The 25,784-nt window shown below is 44.5% G+C and overlaps 1 protein-coding gene across 2 annotated transcripts; it reads right to left on the bottom strand.

Annotated features, from left to right (window-relative positions):
- Positions 1 to 5,163: 5,163 nt before the first annotated feature.
- Positions 5,164 to 19,673, bottom strand: LOC135098139 (uncharacterized). Of its 2 annotated transcripts, XM_064000339.1 has the most exons (5): positions 17,566 to 19,673; positions 17,370 to 17,465; positions 17,208 to 17,291; positions 16,953 to 17,116; positions 5,170 to 6,358 (listed from the first exon to the last, which is right to left on the bottom strand). In XM_064000339.1, the coding sequence occupies exons 1-5, from the start codon at positions 17,747 to 17,749 to the stop codon at positions 6,242 to 6,244; spliced, it is 645 nt and encodes a 214-aa protein (XP_063856409.1). In that variant the 5' UTR covers positions 17,750 to 19,673; the 3' UTR covers positions 5,170 to 6,241. The 2 variants fall into 2 exon arrangements, with proteins under 2 accessions (XP_063856411.1, XP_063856409.1); XM_064000341.1 differs by lacking the exons at positions 16,953 to 17,116; positions 17,208 to 17,291; positions 17,370 to 17,465; positions 17,566 to 19,673 and adding an exon at positions 6,515 to 6,662 and having other exon boundaries at positions 5,164 to 6,358.
- Positions 19,674 to 25,784: the final 6,111 nt, after the last annotated feature.

Raw genomic sequence — 25,784 nt, 5'->3', positions numbered from 1 at the left:
ATAAATGAATAAATTTATTCATATTCAGCAAAAAAGATATATCAGTCATCACTAGTTAAAGAAAAAAATATATATATACATCGATGACAGAGAACGGGTAGCTGTCTTAGGGTTGCCAGTTAGTTTTAAGGGCTGGGAGAGATGTCCGATTGCGTATTTGTGCCGCTGGACAGTGGTGTATACTGAAGACCAAGCTAGCAGTGGGTGTAAGTGACGAGGCGTTGAGCAGCTCGGTGAGTACTGAACAGGGAAGCTTAATTGGTACAGTGTGCATTTGTTCCAGGTGTTGTGCTGGATGTAACTAGCTGTGCCCTCGCTGCTGGCTGTGACTAAGCTGTCCGCTCGTTGTTCATGTGTCCAGCCGCGTTGATAACAGTCTGTTGTGTCCTCTTGCTGTCCTCTTGTACGCACCCAAAGGCGTGTTGGTAAACATGTCTGTCTGCTGCTGAAGACTTGGTGAATGGTTAGCCACACCGAGGGATGAGACAGACCCTGTACACCAGTGGATCCCAACCTTTTCTCCGTGTTTTCCCTCTTGAGCCACTTCACCTGCGCGGATTTCCTCCTTCATACAGTGAATGGTTAGCCACACCGAGGGATGAGACAGACCCTGTACACCAGTGGATCCCAACCTTTTCTCCGTGTTTTCCCCCTTCAGCCACTTCACCTGCGCGGATTTCCTCCTTCACACAGTGACAAGGAAATGCAAACACTCTCACAACACAATCATGGAATGTTGACCAAAATTATCGTACAAAGTCACTACTAAAGCAACAAAAGTCAACTGAAGCAGTTTTTTTTCTTTCTCTGTCTGCCAATAGCTGGTCATTTTTATTTCCCTCAATTGATTTCCCTCCTGGAATCCTACAGTTTCCCCCAGGCTGGGAAACAAGGTATTCGCAGCAGTCCGGTTTTTGTTCGTAAACAAAAAGCGGACAGCAACACATTTATTATTATTATTGTTTATTGACCATCAACATCCCTTACAAATTTACACTTAATTACATGCGATTGGTCCATAAAATAATGACAAATAATTTCTCATATATGCCCATAAAACTTCATATTTCAATAAATAATGCATCACTGTTACCAGTTAACCGAAAGAAGAAAAAAAAGAACTAAATTATTTACGTAAAAAATCAATAAAACACTACTTTTCAACCTGATAAAACTGAAAAAAAAATTATATCAAAAACAACAATCTTCAAACAGCAACAATTTCCATGCGTACTAAACAAAATAAAAGGGAATAACATTCAAAAACATTAACTTAAAACTTATTCAAACTAACCTAATATAAAAAAAAGTTGTAAATAAAAACTATTCCAAAAAGATAAATCTCAAGTAAAACTAATCCAAAACTTAATTACACACGCATCAATACACACAACAAGAAAAAATATTAAAATTAGTTAAATCACAATTAAACATCCCCTAATGACACACACACACAGAGAGAGACAGGCAAATGTGTACACTGAGGATGGGCTTTGAAACAAGTGCAGTGGTGGTGGTGGTGGTGGTGGTGGTGGTGCAGGAGATGAATTCCATGGTGATGGGTTAATGAATGTACTCATGGGCAAATTGTGGCACTGTGGCGGAGTTCTCGGGTCATTAGATGGGGAAAGCCCATGTTTACCTGACTCCCCGCCTCCACTCCCCCCCTTGACCATCACCCCCCCACCCCGCCACCGCCCATAATGACCTGAGAATACACCCTTTACATGGTCACGTCCTTGGCTCATTCACTCATTCATTCATGCATTTCCTCTTTTTGCTGTTAATCTTTTTCTATTTTTTTTTTAGATGTAGTGGAAGCAAATTTGTCATACATATAATGAAAATTATGATAATACTTGTTGAGTTTTCTTTTCACTGTAAAAAATGTCTTCTTATGATATAATAGCCTTTTAATAACAGTACATTTCTCCTCTTAATATTATCAATATATATATATATATATATATATATATATATATATATATATATATATATATATATATATATATATATATATATATATATATATATATATATATATATATATATATATATATATATATATATATATATATATATATATATATATATATATATATATATATATATATATATATATATATATATATATATATATATATATATATATATATATATATATATATATATATATATATATATATATATATATATATATATATATTATAACACGGTATTCACTATTAGCATTTACTAGGAGACAGTTTTGACACACACACACACACACACACACACACACACCTATATTATAATCTGTTCAGAGGATGAAGTTCGTTCAAGGTGTGGCAGATTCTGGAATTCTCATGAGTGCGACGTTGCCAGTTCGTCCGCCAATTATCAGATTAACAGTCTGTCTCCCTTCCTTCGCACCTGTTTCTCTCTCTCTCATATATATATATATATATATATATATATATATATATATATATATATATATATATATATATATATATATATATATATATATATATACACACACACACATACACACACACACACACACAACTACGTGGGAGTGCTAATCCCTTTAAATGATGCCCCACCACCACCAGTACCAGAACAAAAAAATATTTGCCAGGTCATAGAATTTATACAAATTGAGATAATAATCTTAAACATCGACACTCATTGTACTATGTAGCTTCCTTTAGTATATAAAGAATACATAAACTATCACTTTCAAACAGCACACGTATGGGAAACAAAAGAGAGAGGCCCATGTACGAAGGTTGATTTGGCAGCATGGCTAGAGGTAAACCACCATACTTGCCCCACCTTGAACGGACTTCATTCTCTGAACAGACTACAGTTTTAATATTGGGTCCAGCTACCTATTAAGAAATAGGTAAAATTAGTGTTGGTAAAACCTCAGCCTGTTGTTGTACGTGTCGTGTTCCAGTTGAGGTTGGCGTGACAAGTGGAAAAGACAAATATGGTGGTGATTTTATAGGTGGACTCTGAAGATACTTTATAGTGTATGAAGTGGCTACACTGTACAAGAGGTAGAGGTGAATGGGTATTACACGCACGGCAAGGAGGACAAGGTGGCAGGTCACCGCTGTCCTGTAAACACTCTGGAGGCACGTTGCCAAATGCACACTGATTTTCTCACGCTGAGCTCATCGTGTCGTCTCATTCACGGAAGTCAGTGTCCTTGCCATACTTTGAGTGAGCAGTAAAGTGTTGCCGTATTGTGTGCTGCTGTATCAGCTGCTTCATTGTGCGTCAGCTCCTCATGTTTTCAAAAGTCCTCTTCCTTGTGCACTACTTGAAGAAATTGAGTGCACCACCATGCAGGAAGTCTTCTCCTGGTGTGTGTACCGAGGAAACACCTGTTTGTCTGCTGTGAAAACCTGCACAATTTTATAAAGTAAATATGACATATGAAGAAATGACACGTCAATAATAAGTGGAATCCTCCAAGCAGCGAAACATGAAGCAACCTGCTGCAGCAAATTGCTGACGCCACGACAAGCTTCACTGTTCTGCAAAGTAAACATGAATTTTGAAGACACGACACACCCATGATGATTGGAATTTTGCTAATACTGTAATGGACAGACTGGTTGCATGGGTGACAGCTTGTTTGAGTGAGGCGGATGTTGGTGGTTTGCGCGGGTGTAAGGACAGATACTTACTCCTGGGACAAAGGAAGTGAGTGACTTGCTGGTCGACTGTCTCTGCTGCTTCATCCTTCACGACGCCACCAGCAAGTGCAAGGCCGGTGTTCTGAAAGACTTTGCTCTGCCATCACTATTGTCTTCAAAGACCACAGAAGTGATTAGTCACTTTCTCTGAACTGTCCCGATTAATAAGGCTGAACTACTGTCACTCCTATCACTGCAATCACGAACACACGCTTGGAAATGCCAGTAATTCCCACGAGAGCCTGTTAAAGGTTGTCCAGATAAGACGCGGAAGCATTTCAGAATCCGCACATAATATACGTACATCACACTGTTCTCACTGGACCCTACTGATGGAAATAATTCACCTGTTTGTTAGAGTATTCCAGAAAAACGACGTAACACGGCCTCTTAAACCCATAGTAGCCTGCATTTACACAACAACAAAAAGAAAACAACTTATTACGTACGTACTTCCAACTTAATGCACCATGGAATACATATAATATATATATATATATATATATTATATATATATATATATATATATATATATATATATATATATATATATATATATATATATATATATATATATATATATATATATATATATATATATATATATATATATATATATAGTACATACTATTACCACAGTTGTATCGTTCTTGCATCTGATTGGCTGTTAGGCTCAAATCGAGGCCTCTGATTGGTGCGCGTGGTGCGTTCCGCCAGGGCTCAGCTCAGTAGTTGGGAAATTGCCATGGGGGTCGCCCCCCTAAAAAGGCTTGCCACTGAGGTCCCCATTGCATGGGGACCTCAGTGGCAAGCCTTTTTAGGGGGGCTCGACCCCCATGGCAATTACCCGGAGTGGCAATCCATTTCAGGATGGAGACCCTGACTGTAAATAGAGTGTTGGGGGATGGGAGAGGGAGGGAGGGGGGGAGGGGGGGGGAGGGGGAGGGGGGGGGAGGGGGATCCCACCCCCACCCCAGGAGCGACTCTGATGGCATGCCATATTGTGAGTGTGGGGTTGATCAAGTTGCAATGGGGAAACCTGACAGCAATTTTCCGTAGACTTCAGTGGCAGTCCATGACAGGATGGAGACCCAGGCTTGGGAAAGGGAGGATGGCGATTCACGACGGCAACACCAAGGGGTTGGGGGGGGAGGGAGGGGGGAGGGACGGTGACGGCGACACTGACGGAGAGGTGGGGGGGGCGTGCGTCCTTATCCTTCGGCGACGATGGAATGACTAAATGAATCAATGATGGTGGGTGGAAAATAATTGAGTGAAAGGAGGGGGGAGGGTGTGGACTGGCGGCCAGACGTGGAAGTCGCCACACACACGCGTGGCTAGGGGACTGTGACGGCAATGCCGTGTAGGTCGCCCTTTCACGTCCCCCCCCACCCCCAACCCACCCACCCAGGGGCGACTCTGACGGCAAGCCATATTGCGATGTTGATCCTGATAGCAATTTTCCATAGATCCATGCTTGGGAAGGGGGGGGTGATTCACGACGGCAAACACCAAGGGGGGGGAGGGAGGGGGGAGGGACGGTGACGGCGACACTGACGGAGAGGTGAGGGGGCGTGCGTCCTTATGCTTCGGCGACGATGGAATGACTAATGAATCAATGATGGTGGGCGGAAAATAATTGAGTGAAAAGGGGGTGGAGGGGGGGAGGAGAGGTGATGGGGGGGCTGGCGGGCAGACGTGGCAGCCGCCCGCCACACACGCGTGATTAGGGGGACTCTGACGGCGCCTGCCATAGAAGTCGCCCTTTCCCTTTCATTCACGGAATCCTGGAGGGTGGGATGACCGAGTGTTGCCATCACGCGTTCCCTCCGACATCTCAATACATCCCCTATGGTCAAGGTCGTCGCGACTGCCGCACGAGATCCCGTTACCTGTCCATCCTTTTTACCTGGAGAAAGCGTCTGTGACGGCCAGGGCGGAGCGGCGGCCTCTTCCACTTTCACCGACCACCAGCGGCATGGCTGACGTAATACTTATGTCGGATGGCGGTCTTATTACTATCATTATTATTATTATTATTATTAATATTATTATTATTATTATTATTATTATTAGAAAGGTTATGCAGAGTCGATGGAACATTTTATTTTTATTAGGACAAATACAGCTCATTGCTTATTAGGGCAAATACATCTCTTTCATTCAAAACATTTGCGAATTGAAGGCGAAGAGATCATCGTCATCGCTGTCAATGACGGGCGTAGTTTTAATAACTCTAGGAACCAGCTTCTTACGAGGGGCGGCTGGAGCAACGGGGAGTTTTGGTGTGCTGTCGTCCTCTGGCGTGTTAGGGGGAATATTTTTTTTTTTTCTGTTTTCCTGCGACTTCTTCTTCACCTCCTGACCCTCTTTGCCGCCTACTGTCGACTCATCTGACCGTTGCGGCTGTGCTTCGGTCGGAGGTGGCATCAGCGACTCCTGAGGTGGCGGAATCGACTGCGATGTCGGCTGCTGCTGTTGCGACTCCTGTCCTGATGGAGCGTCAGGAGGTGGGCTGGCCGGCAGTGGCGACATGTCGTCATCACTAAAGATCAATTTCTTCTTTGCAGGTTCTGACATTTTCTCCACATTGACATCCTCATGGTCAGCACGGCTTCGCTTACCCCCAGCATCGCCCAGATAGATATCAAAGCGGAAAGAGATGCGTTCTGTAACAGACAAAAAAAAAAAAAAAACGATGAGAACAATGGAAAAGTTTTTATTTCCCCTCCCACTCTCCCTCTTCTTATTCATTGGCAAAGAACGTTAATGTAATTTACAATGGTGAAGATGTCAGATGCCGTGCAAGGTAATGGCGTACTCACCCGCAGTTCTCAAGATGAAATGTTTGTTAGCTTGCTCCATTCTTGGAGATGAGGCTTCGACGTCCGACTGGGTTGAGAGGTGATGGCGAAGTGACGCTTATCCGTCAGCAATTACCCCATATTGACCCCCTTTCCCACCCCCACCCCACCCCCCAATCTACCTTATTACCGCTTTACAGATGTTACGACATCTCGCCTGGCTGCCGGCTGGGCAAAACGTAGGCATGCAATGCGGCATATTACGAAATATTACGTATGCCATACGAGTAATTTTTTTGTCATTATATAGATATTGATGCTTTTTGAAGGTGGCGTGAATAATGCACATTGCACGTTTTAATGTATGCCAACTCAGTAGAAGGCAAAAGAACATGCAATAAATGCCACACACGAGGGAATTCAACCCCTGAAGTCGATAATTTAATGTGCTAATTTTCATATGTGGACAAGTTTGCATAAAATGATGTAAGACAGCGGAATTGTATTTGGGATGCAAGTTATAGCTATCGTAATAGCCTATGGTCTGACTTTGAAAATTAAGATAAACAGTAATCCAGTGGCCCATGGTCTTTGAGTCACTCAATGTATTTAGAATGAAAACGCATGGCTTCACCTGTTTTCTGGCAAGATTTATCAGATCTGTCACATGGCGATGATCGTGACAGCCTAAAAAATAAACTCGATCGCCCAAGATGCCTGCTAGACCGGCCTGTATTTCACGTGCATTCATGACGGCTTATGCGCGGACAATGCAGCGAACGTGACGATAATGATCAATTTCTATGACGCCAGTAGTGTCGGCGAAAAACATTATGACGCGGTTGTGATTACGTCCCTTGGCAAACGACAGATTAATTCTTAGATTTCCTGATTTATCCAGAGGGATGGCATTGTGCACGTCCTCCGTCACAAAGTTAAAGAAACATACTGTCCGACCTTTATTGAATGCATCAAATGTTAGGGAATTACGCGTGTCCAATCCTAGTGACTCAAGGGTCGTGTAAAACAATTTTGACGCGTGATGCGGGAAAGAGCTGCGAACGTTATAAATGGTCGCCCCGTTCACGGTGATATGTACATGTGACAGATCGGCGTGTTGAAAATATAAACCATTCTTATCAATTACGCCTTGTAAGCTGTCCATATCAACTATTGCCATGGTCAAATTTTGAGGTATGATTTGCGCGAAAGGTAATTCGGCAATCAAAGACGTTTGATTGGCGGCTAACACATACGTTTTATTGAGCGTTCTATTAAAAGTGTATTGCATTGGATTTCGAGTCAAGGAGTTATTTAACGATTCTAAGGCGGGCGGATGTGGCGTGACGCGGTCAACCCATAACTTAGCCATCTCGAGCTTAAATTTGAAACTGCTGGCATCTTGGTGTGAATTAAGAATCCATGTTTTGTTAGCCAATTCTAATCGAATTCTCACATCAACAGAGTCAAGCAGATAAGCGTCCAGACTTGATATATCCGAAAACAAAGGCGCAGTCATCGAAATGCCGTGCGTTTTACAATCTTTCATCATTTGTTTCTCGTCTTTATTCCCTCCCGTGAAATAGTCTTCATCAAATTTATTGATTATGCCTTTTGATCCATCATAATCACGATGGTAGAAGGCGACGCGACCGATAGAGTCAATTTTATCCTGAGGGATTGTTGTAATCATTTTAATGAAGGCGTGATAGTTGAACAAAGAGGATGACTCCACAAGCTGTTCGTTAAAATAACAAGCGCATGACTTAAACATCGTATTATTCAAACCATTACTAAAAACGACGTGATCGCCATCGTCTAGTGGCGCGCCGTCTGCCTTCGTCGCGCTAACTCGCAATTCTAGAGACAGCGTTGATAGATCCAAAAATTGCCCTGGAATACCAGGCAGTCTAAATTCAATGTAAGGATCGTTGATCCCCGCATGATTATTAGCATTTGCATCTAAATTAACGGGTAATACGTCCAACTTTCCCCTCGCAGCGACTGACGATTCGATGGTATGCAAGCGATTCACCCGCGGAAAGTTCTCACTCACGGCCGTCAGATAATTGCTCAGGGGGGTGGAGGTCGCTCCACCCTGCACATCCGGACCGTAATGAGTCATCTTTGCGACTAAGCTAAATATTGAAGATATCTGCTTTATAGCAAGTCTTTCTTTTCAGTTGCCTGGTTGGTGGTTTTCTCTTTTTTTTTTTTTTTCCGACTCCAACTTTCCTCTTTTTCATTACTCGTCCGCCTCGAACTATCCTTTCCCCCACACCCTTCACGGCTGCAACACCTCTATTTCTTAATGATTCGCGAAGTCGCTTCCCTTCTAAAACATCTGTTAATAAACCTTTTCCCATTTGGAGCGCTTCGGGTGCTACAGTGCGCATGAGAAAGGGAATTGCTCTTTTAGCAAAGCCACTCAAAACGGAAAATAGACCGCCACCTCTTCTTGAATGGGGTGGAATAAAAACCCGAATGTCGTCTAAGCCTCCACCTTTGCTTTGCGTAAAAAGCAAGTCGTATTCCGCTCGAGTGGGAGGTGTGAACGCTCTCGTCATGATGGTTGTCACGTCATGAATAAGACGTCGAGCATAATCACCGGCTATTTATTTCTGTCTGATATGCTGCTCCCGCCATGATCAAAATAAATAATAACGGTCACCCCAATTAAGGAATACATTTATACTCGATTTGTCAAACACACATCAACTTTATTTTAAAATTTACATGATATAGTTATTCAGACTTCCTCACCAGAATAGTTTCAACTCCAAAAGGTTGAAGTCGCTGCGCCAGCCCTTCCACCATAGGCAGGTAATTATTCTTCCACTCATCCTGGCAGCGACCTCTACATCCCAGTCCTTCCGGGATAATAATTTGCTCTACTTCAGCGTTCGCCATGGCTAGCAGGGCAATCTTTTTCAGGCAATTCTGGAAGTGTTGACGTCGATTCACGCTTGTATCCATCTTGAGTCCTTCCACGTAAGGCAAATCCTTCGACGTCGCGATTGCCTGTCGCGCCTTCTCGTTTCCCTCGACGGCCTCGCCCCAACCATACTGAGTCACGCAGGCCACCAGGTGAGGGAGATTTACGCTTCCTGTGGGAGGCGCGTGGATAATGATACGTCCTGGGTCATCTCTCGTGTCTGCCGTGGCCCGATGAAGCGAGTAGAGTCTCTTTCTAGCTGCATGTGTATTCTCGTATGGGTAAATCGTTTTGAGATCCCGCGCAATCCCACTCGGTTCGGTGGAGACGGCATTTACTGAATAAATGATATAACAGCGGCGGTCGCGGAAGATGCCATCGGTCAGCTTGCCCTCGACCACCTTCATCTTGACGAGTAATTGGAGGGCTGATCCACACGTTGAACCCTCTGTGAGGGGAGTGAGGGGGAAATGTGTCATCGCAGACCTTTATTCACACGTATTGGTCGATATTACACCTTCTGCGTAGTAGAATTTATTCATTCAAATTGACGCAGGTGTTATTTTTTTTTCCTTTGTTGGTGGGAAGGGATGGAGGGCGGGGAACGTATTATTTATTAGGGGATGTGGGTTAGGGGGGGGGGGTGAACCTTTTTTTGACCATAACCCTCATCAATTATCCATCCGTGGGCCTGCACCCCTGACGCGCCTAACACGTGCTCTCATGTATTATTGATGTACTTACTCGTTTACAGAGTAAGATGGGGAGCTTTCTCATTTAATATGCTTCCCAGATGTCACCGACCCCGCCACCTATCAGTTTACTTCGTTGAGTCGTATTTCTGATGGCATCCGCGGGGAGTTGCGCCATGCGAAGTAGCAGTGATAATAATGGACGCTTATCGGGTGAAAGTCTTTTCGCGGCCCCCTTTTCGTGACCGAGTACTCGTATGAGATCAAACACGCTTATGCCAGAAAATGGTGGAAGTAAGTTACCGCGCTCATCCCATGAAATCCCAGGTTTACCCTCCAATAATTTCAAGAGAGATAAACCATATTCTCTAAAGGAAGGAGGAACGGCAACTCGAATCAAATCATCCAAGGGTGGATTGACAGGTGCGCGTGGTGGTGGCGTCACGCTGGCGGCGTCGGGGAGGGCGGCGGCCGGTAGCGGAAGTGAAGTTTTTTTTTTTTTCTTGACTTGTTTTGACGTGAATCGGTGCTGAGTTGTGCTGTCGGTCGGTTTAAACTTACACCTCTCGGCAACTGAGACGGGAACTAAACAATATTCTTTCATCTCTGTAGTAAACTTGTTATTGCCGACACGGCTATCGGGAGTAACGCGGCCAATATGTTACCACCTCGTTTGGAGATTAGAATCGCTTTCTTCTTGTACACGGGCGTCTTCTTCAAGGCTACAGTGCGAATATCACTCTTGAATTTTTTCAGGCGGTTAATGATGGTATCGTCGTCCGTCAGGCGTCTCTTCAAAAAGTTGGCGAATATTTCCGAGATGCAATTGACTTCGCGCTTATTCAAACTTTGCAAGACCTGCTTCCGCAATTTAGGGGTGACGTGCGAGAGGAGAAAAACCAAATCCTTGTACTTCAATATCAATGGTTTTTCCTCATCCATATCTTATACTAAGTCGTCCGCATCTATCCAGCTGTCAAATTTATCTGGGTACCCACGCCAGTGGACGAAGTACTTTCTCTTACCTCGCTCGACCTTCGATCGTAATATATCGACCTGGTAATGTGAGGGAAGAGAGGACTTGATTAATTCTTCCCTGTAGAAAGCGCCGGTCACGTCCTCCCCCGCCAAATCCCTTATGAAATAAATAGGGATTTTATGTGAGTAATCCACACGACTTATCTTAAAAAGCTCCTCGGTATTGTTGACGGTATAACCCTTATTGAATTTAAATTGCGTTCGGGAAGCACGTTGCAAGCGTACAATGTCTCCCACGTCTAATTTATGACTGACAACTTTCTTTCCCCTTGGCCGATTTAAATACATTCGTTTAAATTGCTTCCTGACTTGTGACAGCTCGCGGAGGTGGTGAACCTGAGCCGGCGTTTGGTTGCCGCCCAAACCGCGGTGTGGGGTGTGATTGTACGTATTTATTAGGGTGGGCAAGACGTTAATATACGTCAGTGTGTTGTTCTGCGTGAGATATTTATATATTTTTGTCTTTATGGTTCGGATGACCCTTTCTGCCAAACTCGCCTTTGTTTCACGCGAGTAATTGGAATACAAGGTAATACCTTTCAAAGTTAGATATTTTTTCACTGCTTGATTATAAAATTCGGATCCCTGATCGGTAAAAAGACGCGACACGCCTGTAAAACTCCCCGACTCTAGAACTTTTTTCAGCGCTTGCAGGCTACTGTGTCCGGATTTACTTGTCAGCGTTGCCACTTTCAAGTATCTGCTGAAAACGTCCAGGCAAAACATGATGTATCGGACGCCGCCATTGTGTCTGTGCAGCCTCGCAAAATCAGCCAAATCGCAAGTTAAAATGACGGACGGTTTAGGAGCGAGAATTTTTCGTCGCGGAAAACGTTTCAGTGTCGGCTTGTGAAGCGTATAAGTGCGGTTGCCCTGCAGAAATGCCCTCACATCGCGGAGTGTTAGATTCTTATCCCTTTTCTTCCCCTCTCTGTAGAGTGCTTGCACACCTCCTAAAGCCGCAGGATTCGTCATATCCCGGTAAAGTTCGTCCAAAACGGCGTTCATAGCAGATAGACTTTCTCACAGGGTGACTCATCCACAATATTCGTGCGCAGTTGAATTTCTTCGGGTGCGTTCGGGGATAAATCACACAACAAATAACCGTGATCTCGTCTAAGCACGACATTTTTATAAATTTCCACAAAGTGTTTGGCGCGCTCCCTTCCATAAAGTTGCCTGCCCAGACATTCAATTTGATATATATCTCTGTTTTTCATAAGAATGTAATGTGAGGCATTTAAAGTTATCGTTCTAGCATACTTTCCGGGGAAAAAGACATTCTGTGCTATCATTATAACTGACAAATTTTTATGTCTCCCTTTGGTGAAAGCCTCTGCTATCGTTTGAGAATTGCCAGCCGTGAGGAAATTGTCATCTAATATCAGGAGTGTGTGCGTTTGCGGGTCGGCGTATGGACTGTTATCATCCATCACGGGATCAATAATTTTCTCATGCACTTCGACCTTATCTTGAAAAGGGGAATTCTGCTGCAGCGAATGCGATGAGACGCCACAAATGATAATTCTGTTAAATCCATGCTGATATTTCTCTATAATTTTATTGCAGAGGTGTGTTTTGCCGGAATTTGTATAACCTGCAATAATTATGCGTGCAGGATATCTGAAGAGATTCAGCATCTCTTCGCTAAATGTCTTGTCCATGTTAAGTTCAGAGGGTTACTAAAAGACGCTACGATATGTTTACAGTATTTATTACTTAACCTTTATTTACATGGTCATGTAGGTAACAGCATAACTAACCTCCCAGCTGCATCCTCATCCCTGCCTTCTAATTATGACGTGGATCTCCCCCGACCCACACCTCTTCCTCAACCTCCCCCCTTCTCCCCCCTCTCCTTAACCTAAGTACAAATGTTCTTACATTACCTCCTCCTCCTCATCCTCCTTATCCCCACGTGGGCAGTACAAATGTCCTTACAGTACATGAACAATCTCCTCATTCCTCTCCTTAACTCCATACTCAAAACAAATGTTCTTACATTACATGAATGGCAGCTGCTGGCGGCCGCGGTCTCTCTCCACCCCTTAATTATGACGTGAATAATGTCATGGAAGGCCACTCCCGATCACGACACAACCCATCCTCCACCTCCCCCTCTTCCTTAGCCTACGTGGTCAGAGCAAATGTTTTTTTACATTACATGAAGGGTGTCTGCTAGCAGCTGCGTCCTCTCTTTCTCTACCCCTTAATCATGATGTGAATAATGCCGCGGAAAGTCTCTCCCGATCACGCCACAGACCACTCATTACCCCATCCTCCCCCTCTTCCTCCCCCTCTTCCTCCTCCTCCTCCTCCTCCTCCTCCTCCTCCTCCTCCTCTTCCTCATCCACCTCCACCTCCCCCACATCCACCGCCACCTCCTCTTCCATCTCATTCTCCACATCTCTTTCCCGCGGATCATTGTCGGGGTGATAATACGCCCTTGAGGTATAGCCATCGACGTGAAAGCGCTTGTCGTCAAAATGTGACAACGTTCGCTTTCGCATACGAGTGGTACAAATTTGTCCTTTCACATTCCTGATATTATAGCAATCCACCATCCCACATGCGACATTATTAAGTGTTTCCCTATACTGCTGATGCAATATATTTTGCTGAAGGTGAGTTGGAATGCCTTTACCTCGAGATACTTGCTTGTCATCTTCCAACAGCAGCGAATACATCTTTGGCTTTAATATAATCGCCTCTTTGATGAGCGTGGATCCGGTTTCAGATTTCAACAAGCCTAGTTGACCCTTCCGCTCCCCATTAAAACACGGGTGATCTGAAGCAAAGTTACTGGTGTCGAGAAAATTTGCCATGGGTCCATGTTTCAGTTCATCATTTAAGTTTGTAGGTATGTGCAGACTGAAAATGAAACTGTCAGTATCTTCATAAGCTAATTTAGCTCTCTCCCCATAATTAGCTTTGATGACACGATACCAAAAGTTGTACATGTACTTCTTTGCCACTTCTAAAATATGGTATCCCAAGTAATTTGGCTGCCTGATTTTAATCGTGTTCTTACTGTTGACACATATGACTCGGTCCTCGCCTAATTGGTGGACCCTTTTAAAGGATGGATTTCTTGCATACTTCAGGAAAGACTTTCTTTTTGTCACTAATTTCTGCTGGAGGCCATACTTCACTTCAGATAACATGGATCTACCATAAACTGCGTTTGACATCAGTTTGCAAATGCGATTTTTAATGGCGCACGTCTCATTTTTACGCTGAGCGACGTTCCTTTCTATGAAAGGTTTCAGGTATGGAGCCTGTCTGAACCTATATATAGCATGAACACATTGTATTTCCAGTCCAAGTGAGAGTAAAAGTTGCAGCAATTCCAGACTGATGAGATGATCTTTCAGTCCCTTATGACTGGCCACGAGTTTACGATTTTTCCTCCCCAGCTTACGACCCTCAGCTTCTAACAGTCTTTTACTGTACGGTGAGATGTCATCTTCTGTAATAGTCATGTGTGCGAGGCACAGAGGGAACTCGTCCGTGATCCGAGCTACGTCGGGGGAAACGTCACAGCTGTCTAAATGCAGCCAGTAACCGACGTCGCCATCTGTCGCATGATTCTGGATGCCAACTTCAAAAAATCATCCATCTCTGACTGAGAAAGCTTTTTGATGTCACCCATAGGCAGGGGGGAACACATAACGCTTGCATATAATGAATTATAGTCCAGATAGAACACATAGGTGCCGGGTCCACCGTCGGGTTCGTGGTTTGACTGCAGGTGTGGCCTGACGCAAGTTACAAAGCCTCCTCGTACATTTCTTTTGATCAGGTGATACATGTTAGGGTCGTAAGGTGGATCAAGTTGAACGCCTGTCGACTTTAAAAAAGCGTCATAAGCATAAGAAGACAGTGACACGTAATGTGACACGTCCAGCCCATAAAATTCATGCAGGTATGATCTATATTTGAGATATGTGTCGGCTAATAATCCCACATCAATCTCACAATACAGTCTTATGTAATCGCCTAAAGTGCGGCAGGATGTCATACTCCACACGCTTTGAGCGTGTTCATATTCTCCAGGTGGCAGAGCCTTCCCCTTGAGCGTGTCATAAAATGCCTCACGAGGTGGCAATTGTCGATCTTCTAAGCGGCCAAGGTCGGTGATGTACTCATAACAAAGAAACTGTTTTTGAGTGCAAATTACACGCCTTACATCCTCGGGGAGGTAATTCACCATTTCCTGGGCGTAACGCGTGCTATAGCCCGCCTGCACGTGACTCTGAGCGAGATGACCGAGGCCAGCATTCATAATGGAAAGCGTGTCCTGAAACTGCAATTCCTTAATCCTTACTTTCAATAAATGCGATTCTGACTTGGCAAGGATGTCCACGTGCGACTCTGGCAAGTGAAGGTCTTTTATGATTAAGGAGACGTCAAAGCTCATATTATGTGCCAGAGTGATGAGATATTTCCTCATGTCACGACACTGGAGGTTGCATCGCGCGCACAAAGCCCCCTTGTAATTGTTTTGTGGTAATGAGTGGTCGTGATGTTTATGAGGTGGGGTTTTCACATTAAAGGGTTGACGGCAGAGCTCGCAGTGACGCTGACGTTTGAAGTGGGCTTCATCCTCCGCAGACATGCTAATTGGATAGCTAACTACACTTTCCTTGATGATTCCCCAAGCATTGGATAGGCTATCAATGAAATTATTCACGGGATCTTCACCGAAATAACTTCTCTTTTCCACGACATCTCCATGCCTATTGATGATGAGATACGAGTATCCAATTGGGTCATGTTCAGCTATCACACTCCTATTCTCCTTAGGTTTTATCATAGTTTCAAAATCAAAAAATGCTAAGTATGCAGGCTGATAGGTGTAGGCAAAATTTTTAAATTTTACTTTTTCACCGTCACCTGGAAAGAGAAGAGTTTGAGTGAAGTCGCAGTGACACTCGTGATCGCTCAAACTGACAGACTTGGGAACTGAGCTGAAACATACTTTGCAAAACTGATGACCCTCTGGGGTGGGACTGCTTCTCGTCAATTTCCGGTGCAGCTTCTCCACGTCTTTAATGAGCGTCATATGTTTTCCACCTAGTAAAAGGAGTGAGACTACAGTTTTATACTTCCGCGAGCCTTTTCTTGATAATGTTAAATAGTATATCTCACCGCTTTTTGTCAGTGTATAAACGTCCAGAGACAGACAATTTAACCTTTCTAACTGACTCAAGTTCTCCCAAGTCACTGGACTGCCTACTTTTCCGCGCGTGACGTATTTCTCTCCGCCATGCCGTCTCCGTAATATTTTTGGAATTCTTTTCCAAGGTACACCTCGAGCATGAAGTCTGAAAGCCGCCAAACACTGAATAACACAGGATGAATGTCGGCCATCAGGATTGAAAATTTCATTCCCTCCTCGCACGCCTCTAGGATAAGCAACATAATCTCCTATGCCACTACATGCGACATGCAAGCAATAGTTGATGAAAAAATTCTGTACTCTTGAAATGATAAAACCAGATCCTTCAGTCTCGCTGGTAAGGCTTTCCAGCCGACTGTTCAGCTGATGGATCCATAAATCAACAAGGTCAGGCACATCTTGATAGGTGATCAGTCGTGCTCTAAAAGCAATATGAATGACTCGATGTTCATCCTCGCCTAAGGTAGAGAATTTCACTAGTAACAGAGAAATGTGTGAAAATATTTTCAGGGTGGGGGGGAATGGCGAGCCGTGTGACGTGAAATATGATCTAATTTCCCGTATAAAGAACTCCCTGTATTCGGTAAGTAGACCGAGTGGATCTCTGCTTACATGATCAGGTATGTCATATTGATGTCTGGTGAAGCTCCTCATAAAATTTTCCCTCGAGTCAATTAACCGCGGCTCTTCCGGCATCCCGCGCTCGTCAAGGTCTGCATCCGCCGACTCTCCTGCCATGCTGCGCTCATCGTGGTCCGCCTCCGCTTGTGGCGTGTCTGGGAAGAAAAAATAGAAGTAGCAGCGACAGTTTATTATTATTATTATTATTATTATTATTATTATTATTATTATTGAATTGATATTTACCTTGTGTAGGTAGTGAAGGACTTGAAGTCTCGGAAGAATTGAATACGTTCCCCGATAATCCACTCGGTCCCGGCCGTGGCGAGTCTTAAAAAAAAGAATATTAGTAGTGGCGGTGGCACCGTATTTATTGCTTTATTATTTGTAGTATTTTTTTTTTCTCACCTCTTCCCCCGCCTCCGCGTGGGATGTCGCCTTGTGACGTCCGCCGACGTGGGCCTTCTACGCCGGCGTTCTGCTCAACCTCAATCGAGTGTGAGCCTGTACAGGAAGATGTGCTCAGAGCTCAAACTTGTAAAGATTGACAGTCATTTCATCTTTATTATTATACATTCCCGCCAAAATAAGTAATAATGCTTACCAGAAGAAGCAGGATTGCCAACTTCGCAGGTGTGTTCTGGCGGTGGATGTGGAAACAGAAGTCCACACCGCTCGCATAAATCACACTGGTCTTCCACACATGAGGGGCAGGATGGATTAGTGCGCCATCTCCCACACACTTCACATAAAATCCGCGCCTCTGCTGTTCCACAGTGAACACCCATTTTCTTTTCTTTTTTTTTCTATAACATTGTCAACACTTTGTCCCGGCCGCCATGCCGCGCGGGGAAACACTGAAGCTTCCCGCGCAGATGGTCGCGAGGCGCGTGCCTTGACTCGGAAGTAGGCAACACCTGCCTGTTTCATTATCCTCCACTCCACCCATTATCCCACCTTGATCGATTCTCTTCAAAATTTTACGTCCGAGACGCAAAGTTAACGTGGTCTTATATGTAACACGCAAGTAACACTGTTTTCCCCATCTTCAAACTGAATAGGTTTGCCTCTTTGATTAGCAATTTTGATGGCCACACTCTCTATAGTTGATGCAGAAAGTGGTTTATACGTAATTGAATTCGCACCTTTACTGGTGCTGTCGCCGGGGAGTGGTATGACGTCTAATATATTAACTAGTTGGTTGCCAAATCGCGAGGGGGAAATGATGTCGGTATAAACGTACATATAATCCGTCCCTGCATCAGCTCGCGGTACGTATTGAGCGAATAATTTTATGGGTGATGAGGAGGAAGCTTCGCTGGCGTCGGAAGATGAAATGCCGTCGCCAGATCTTTGAAAGTAGACGGTGTAGCGAAAATTTGGATTGAAACCCAGAATGTGAGCTATATGCGATGCAAATTTTATACTTATATCACTGTAAATACGATCGTCATTAGGAGGGACAATCGCGTTATTCACAACGACCCGCTCCAAGTCGCGGTCATAATAAATGATATCCGAGTAAGGGAAATAGATCTTAAAGGAGTCATTCAAGATTGCTTGAAGTTCTCTCACTATCTGTCCATTAATTGCCTTAGTTATGGCCGGTATGTTCTTATCGGTAAAATTGGAGATGATATTCCTTTCCGGTAGATAGGTATACATATTATATTCATACATATCAAAGTCTGACTGCTTAACCCGACCATAGAACGATATACTGGAATTTGGATCCCCTTCCGCAATGCAGTAGAAATATTTAGGGAATAAAATATTACACAGGCCGACTTCATAATCCCTGCCGGTGTCTAAATGAATGGGTAAGATTCTGTTTTCAAATTCTGTTGTTGTGTTGTTGGGAAATGACCTACCACCTGCAAGAGAAGATAGGTATACGTATATATCGTCACTATCTCTCAATGACATGTTTTTTAAACCCTGTCAACTAACAGACTGACTTTAAACTTTACCTTTTCATGACATATATACGTCGGCAGACTGGAGATTATGGCGGTACGGCGTGGATAGTCGCGACGACCTTGACCATAGGGGAATGTACTGAGATATCGGAGGGAGCACGTGTCGGCTATAATAATAATAATAATAGTAATAATAATAATAATAATAATAATAATAATAATAATAATAATAATGATAGTAATAAGACCGCCATCCGACATAAGTATTACGTCAGCCATGCCGCTGGTGGTCGGTGAAAGTGGAAGAGGCCGCCGCTCCGCCCTGGCCGTCACAGACGCTTTCTCCAGGTAAAAAGGATGGACAGGTAACGGGATCTCGTGCGGCAGTCGCGACGACCTTGACCATAGGGGATGTATTGAGATGTCGGAGGGAACGCGTGATGGCAACACTCGGTCATCCCACCCTCCAGGATTCCGTGAATGAAAGGGAAAGGGCGACTTCTATGGCAGGCGCCGTCAGAGTCCCCCTAATCACGCGTGTGTGGCGGGCGGCTGCCACGTCTGCCCGCCAGCCCCCCCATCACCTCTCCTCCCCCCCTCCACCCCCTTTTCACTCAATTATTTTCCGCCCACCATCATTGATTCATTAGTCATTCCATCGTCGCCGAAGCATAAGGACGCACGCCCCCTCACCTCTCCGTCAGTGTCGCCGTCACCGTCCCTCCCCCCTCCCTCCCCCCCCTTGGTGTTTGCCGTCGTGAATCACCCCCCCCTTCCCAAGCATGGATCTATGGAAAATTGCTATCAGGATCAACATCGCAATATGGCTTGCCGTCAGAGTCGCCCCTGGGTGGGTGGGTTGGGGGTGGGGGGGGGACGTGAAAGGGCGACCTACACGGCATTGCCGTCACAGTCCCCTAGCCACGCGTGTGTGTGGCGACTTCCACGTCTGGCCGCCAGTCCACACCCTCCCCCCTCCTTTCACTCAATTATTTTCCACCCACCATCATTGATTCATTTAGTCATTCCATCGTCGCCGAAGGATAAGGACGCACGCCCCCCCCACCTCTCCGTCAGTGTCGCCGTCACCGTCCCTCCCCCCTCCCTCCCCCCCCAACCCCTTGGTGTTGCCGTCGTGAATCGCCATCCTCCCTTTCCCAAGCCTGGGTCTCCATCCTGTCATGGACTGCCACTGAAGTCTACGGAAAATTGCTGTCAGGTTTCCCCATTGCAACTTGATCAACCCCACACTCACAATATGGCATGCCATCAGAGTCGCTCCTGGGGTGGGGGTGGGATCCCCCTCCCCCCCCCTCCCCCTCCCCCCCCCTCCCCCCCCCTCCCTCCCTCTCCCATCCCCCAACACTCTATTTACAGTCAGGGTCTCCATCCTGAAATGGATTGCCACTCCGGGTAATTGCCATGGGGGTCGAGCCCCCCTAAAAAGGCTTGCCACTGAGGTCCCCATGCAATGGGGACCTCAGTGGCAAGCCTTTTTAGGGGGGCGACCCCCATGGCAATTTCCCAACTACTCAGCTCCAAGCTGCTGAGCACGCCAAGAAAGGGACCACAGGTGATGGAATCAGAGGTTCTAGACAAGACAGTGCCATGCCTGGCTTTCCTTGTGAAGGTTTTCACGCACCACTGTTTACAACGCGATCCAAAAGCAAGAAGAGGAAGCAGCAAACAATGAACGACCAAGAGACGTTAAGCGAGAAGGCGAAGACGCAGAGGAAGGAAGAGGCCAAACAACCCAGCAAGAAAAGGAGGTTAGAGAGCATGGAAGACTGCGGCAGCCACAGGGCCAACACGGAGATGGAAGGCGTTAAAGAGATGAAGCATCGCACCAACAACAAGGGAGACCATATGAAAGGCTGTGAGAGCAGCAAGAGCAGCACGAAGCTGCTCGTATGATGGCAAACAGGTTAAGCAACACAACAAGAAGAAGAGGAAGGCGGGAGACATGGAGGACTATGACACCTACAAAAAGAGGAAGGTGGATGGCGGTGAAGAGAATAAGGAACACGGAGAGCAGAACAAGAGGAAGGATAGAAAAGATAGGAAGACGGAGGCCACGGAGGGCGAGAAAAAGGCCAAGAAGAGAAAGACGCGGGATATTGAAGACCACGAGAGCCAGCCCAAGAAGAGCAAGACGCAGGGTACAGAAGAGGACGAGAGCCAGCCCAAGAAGAGCAAGACGCAGGGTACAGAAGAGGACGAGAGCCAGCCCAAGAAGAGGAAGACGCGGGATACAGAAGAGGACGAGAGCCAGCCCAAGAAGAGGAAGACGCGGGATACAGAAGAGGACGAGAGCCAGCCCAAGAAGAGGAAGATGCAGGGTACAGAAGAGGACGAGAGCCAGCCCAAGAAGAGCAAGACGCAGGACAAGAAGGAACACGAGAGCCAGCCCAAGACGAGCAAGACGCAGGATGCGGAGGAAGACAAGAGCCAGGCCAAAGATTGGGGGGAGATATTCTGGTTCAACGTGTTGAGGGTGGTAGTGGACACCGAGCTGGCCACTGGGACGAAAAGAAATGTAAGCGAGTACTGTCGTATTGATATTGAGGAAGGACAACTGGTGGACGGGGCAGTGCGCGGCCACCCTTGTACTGTTCTCCTGGATACCGGCGCTTCTGTCACTATAATGATGGTGTCACTGGCCGAAAAAATGGGCCTTGTCACGGGCGATGAGGAGAAGGTGACGGTAATCTCTAACACGGCTTATGGAACGTTGCGGCTGGAGGTGATCAAGCTGGACGAGGTGGTGATCACCCTGAAGGGCGGCGTGGAGGTCAGCACGCCCTTACAGGTGTTTCCAAAGGAGATGGAGGGTCACTATTCCGCTGAAATGATAATCATGTCCATGAACCGCCTGGAGGAAGCCGAGATCGTGCAAGAGTTCCATCCCGACGGCAGCGGCAGCCTGTTTCTCCGCCACCCTGAACGTCTGCGGCGGAAACCTGAGCCAGGGTTCGTAGGGAAAGTATACACGTTTGTCGCACGAACACTAGATAGCGAGGAGCCGCTCACAGTACTGGTGGACACTGGCGCCGCAGCATCATTTGTTGTGACCAGGTTCGGCCGGGAAAAGTTGATGCACAGGGCAGGCAGGTGTGCTCCGCCGCCGCAACTAATCTCGCTGGACTTTGGACAGGGCACACGCGCACTGATGATGGACGTGGACACCGTTCAAGTGGATCAGGCATATGACTTCTTGTTTGGAAGAGGGATGCTCTATTATTTATGTGCTGTAATGGACTTCATTGACTATTCTTTGACCTTGAGGGTCGGTACAGTAACGGTCAGGCTTCCCTTCCACTCGTCCCGCTGCGGAGGGAGCGCTGATCTCCTGGAAAAATATGCCGAAAAATAGATTAAAAAAAATAAAAAGCGAAAGAAATAAAAAAAAATATATGTATAAAGAAAATGAAAAAAAAAAAAAATAAGAAAATAGAAAAATAATAAAAAAAAGTAGATACAGTAAATGCTAAGAAATAAATATAAAAGTAGAAAAAAAAATAAAATTGAAAATAATAAAAAAAAAAAAAAAATCCGTAGAGCACATGGTAATAAAGGCAGCAGCGGTTGGTAGTGATGCATGCATGGCTAAGAAGACTGAGGAAAGTAATGAGAAGGTATGAGAAGAGGACCCGATGGGCTGCACTGAAGGCTGGCCAAGAAGCAAGAGTTCAAGACCAAGGTGCCACACACAGTGAACCTAAACACAGAGCGGTTCCAGGACTGGTGGAAGAAGAGTGCGGGGATCTTGAGAGGAGTGGATAGAGAAGTACTGGGAGAAACGTGTGGAAAGTCACGCACAACTAGACAACAATGGTGGTGGAGTGAACACGTCAACAATGCACTGAAAAGGACAAAGCAAATCAAGAAAGAGTGGGAGCAGAGCGGAACGAGGCAGAATAAGTTGGAATACAGAAGAGCAAAGAAGTTAGCAGGGAAAGCAGTGGCGGTGGCTAAGGCTGAGGCATGTCGTGATTTACTGGAAAAGCTGCAAACACCAGGAGGAGAGAAGAGAACATGCAGGATACCAAGGAGTAGGAACAAGCCAATAAAGGATGTAAATCATGCGAAGCAGATGAAGGATGCTACTGGTGTGGTGCTAACTGATATGAAGAAGGTACAGGCGACATGATTGACAGGAACAAGGTACAGGAGAAGACTGGGATGTTTGTGTGAAAAGCGTGACTTGTGACAGAGGATAGAAAATGAAAAAGTATATTTGATAATACAATTATGTACATAATTGTAAAAACCGTAACTTGCTCAGGAGGATGAAAGAAAGGAAAGAAAAACATTGAAGAAAATATGCATTTGATAGAAAAAAATTTATCATGAAAAAAGAATAAAGAAAAGAAAAAATAATAAGATAATACAAGTAAAAAAGAATGAAAAACGTAACTTAGTGTAAAAAAAAAATAAATAAATAAAAGAAAAAGTAAAATACGTGCTGTAATAATATTATCGATGTTTGTGTGGAAAGCGTAACTTGATCAAGAGGATAAAACAAACAAAAAAAAAAAAAAAAGGAAAAAAAGGAGAAGGTAGTAAAATTATGTATGGAAAACAAAACCTGAAAATTACAAAAAAGAAAAAGTAAAAAAAAAAAAAAAAAGATATGCAGTAATATCTTGTCCTATCACTCCAATCCCTCCTCAGGATCCCCCTAAGCGTTTTGCCTCTGCTAGTTGGGGGGAGCTGAGGAGGTATTTTGCTGATTTTCCTTGGAATGACTACTGCTTCCGTGTCAGAGACCCGTCTTTGTGTGCTGAGCGCATAACAGAGGTGATAGTGTTTGGCATGGAGGCGTACATTCCTCGCTCTTTTTCTCGTCCTAAACCTTCTAAACCTTGGTTTAACACAGCTTGTTCTCGTGCTATACATGATAGAGAGGTGGCCCACAAAAGGTAATTAAGCCTTCCATCACCAGAATCTCATGCACTTTATATTTCTGCAAAAAGAAAAAAAAAAAAAAAATAAATAAATAAATAAATAAATAAATAATGAAATAAATAAATAAATATAAATAAATAAATAAAGAAAAAAAAATAGAAAAATAATGAAAGTAAAAATGAAAAAAAATATATTGTAATAAAATTAAGTATATATATATATATATATATATATATATATATATATATATATATATATATATATATATATATATATATATATATATATATATATATATATATATATATATATATATATATATATATTATACCCATTAATACTTCTACTACCACTACTACTGCTACTACCACTACTACTACTACTACTACTACTACTACTACTACTACTACTATGTTTACAACCACCCTCGCTAGAGGCGAGTAGGTAGAAGAAAATAAGCAGTAAAATAACGGATTCATATGTGAAAAAATATAAAGAAAAAATAAAAATCATCTATCCTACCTCTAGCGAGGGTGGTTGTAAACATAGTAGTAGTAGTAGTGGTAGTAGCAGTAGTAGTGGTAGTAGAAGTATTAATGGGTAGTAGAAGTATTAATGGGTATAATAAAAATAATATAATTATTTGATAATATAGTGCCCCTTGCAGCTCTCACTTCCCGTAGAGGGGCACAGGGAGGTGTTGCTCTCTCACCTCCCGTGGGCAGCTCCGTCACCTATTGTGTGTTTGTTAGGCCCACGTGGTGACGAAGCTCCATCACCACGTGGTGTTGTGTGCTTGTTAAGGCCCGTACACATTATGTATCATGATGCGCATCGTGTTGAATGGATGTGTTGAAAAAGTCATTTTTCAACACGAAAGCGCATCACCAACGTGTTGCTGGGTCGGCTCGATTTTCAAATTGCAGCTCAGTGATGCATGACCAGTCAGAGCGACAGGACGTCCGGTCACGCTCCGCTCCAGCGCCGATGGCTCTCGAATCTCCACCACCCGCCATACCCTTTGAGTGGACAAGGGGCAACACCCAACATTTCATTGAATTGCTCAAGGAACATCCATCTGTTTGGAACATCAAGTCCAAGTAGTATAAAATGAGAAACGTCAGAAGTGCAAGCTTGGAAACAATAAAAGAAAGCGTAGTGTAGCCTCCAGACGAGCTCCTGGTGATATGCTGTCCCGAAAGCTGGTGTCCTGCTTACAAATGTAGGGTTCAATTTTTGTCAGCAATTTATAGAATGCAGGGATTGGCATTCTTGTGTAATTTTCGAAGTCTGTTGGATTTTCGACCTGTAGCTCCATAAATATTTGATTGAAGCTTCCCTTCAGATGTCGCCGAGAAAGCCATTGCTTACACCACAAGGCTCTACGTTTCTTCCTCCTCAAAAGTTTCTTTTTTGCTGCACACAGAGCAACTACACTCCATAGTAGAGTCTCCTGGCAGATTCCATCATCGGCGCACATCCTCCCCGCATGAAAGTTGAACTCTCACTGAGCAGCTGGCGCGCGAGAAGTTGCCGAGAACAATGTGAGCAGTGATGCAGTACAGTTTGGCCGCTAGTAATTTTTTTCAACACCACTACTGCATCACGTGGCTGATACATGATGCATAATGTGTACCAGGCTTTAGGCACACGTGGCGATGGAGAGGATGCCCTTGAAGTTTCTTGGAGAGGATGCCCTTGAAGTTTCTTGTGAGTTCTGAGTGGGGTTTGAACCCCGGCGTCCCTCACTCAAAACTCCAAAGTCCATCACTCTACCCACTGGGCCACGAGGGCCCATAATAGTAGGTGTAAGGTTGGGGTATTTCCCCGTATTGTTTTCACGTCACTAAATATCACTGTAGCTTAATGATACTTTTTGTGTAGATACGTACTGTCGTGAAACATGTTCATGAAGAGTTACAACCAGATTTATGTAAAAGAAAAAAAATAGAAAATAAAAATATGTAAAATAGAAGATGGTCTTGCTAATTGCAAC

Source organism: Scylla paramamosain, unplaced genomic scaffold (genome assembly GCF_035594125.1).
Source record: "Scylla paramamosain isolate STU-SP2022 unplaced genomic scaffold, ASM3559412v1 Contig47, whole genome shotgun sequence".
Lineage (NCBI taxonomy): Eukaryota > Metazoa > Arthropoda > Malacostraca > Decapoda > Portunidae > Scylla > Scylla paramamosain.
The sequence above is the reverse complement of the archived record's forward strand: the minus strand, read 5'-3'. Positions and strand labels throughout refer to the sequence as shown.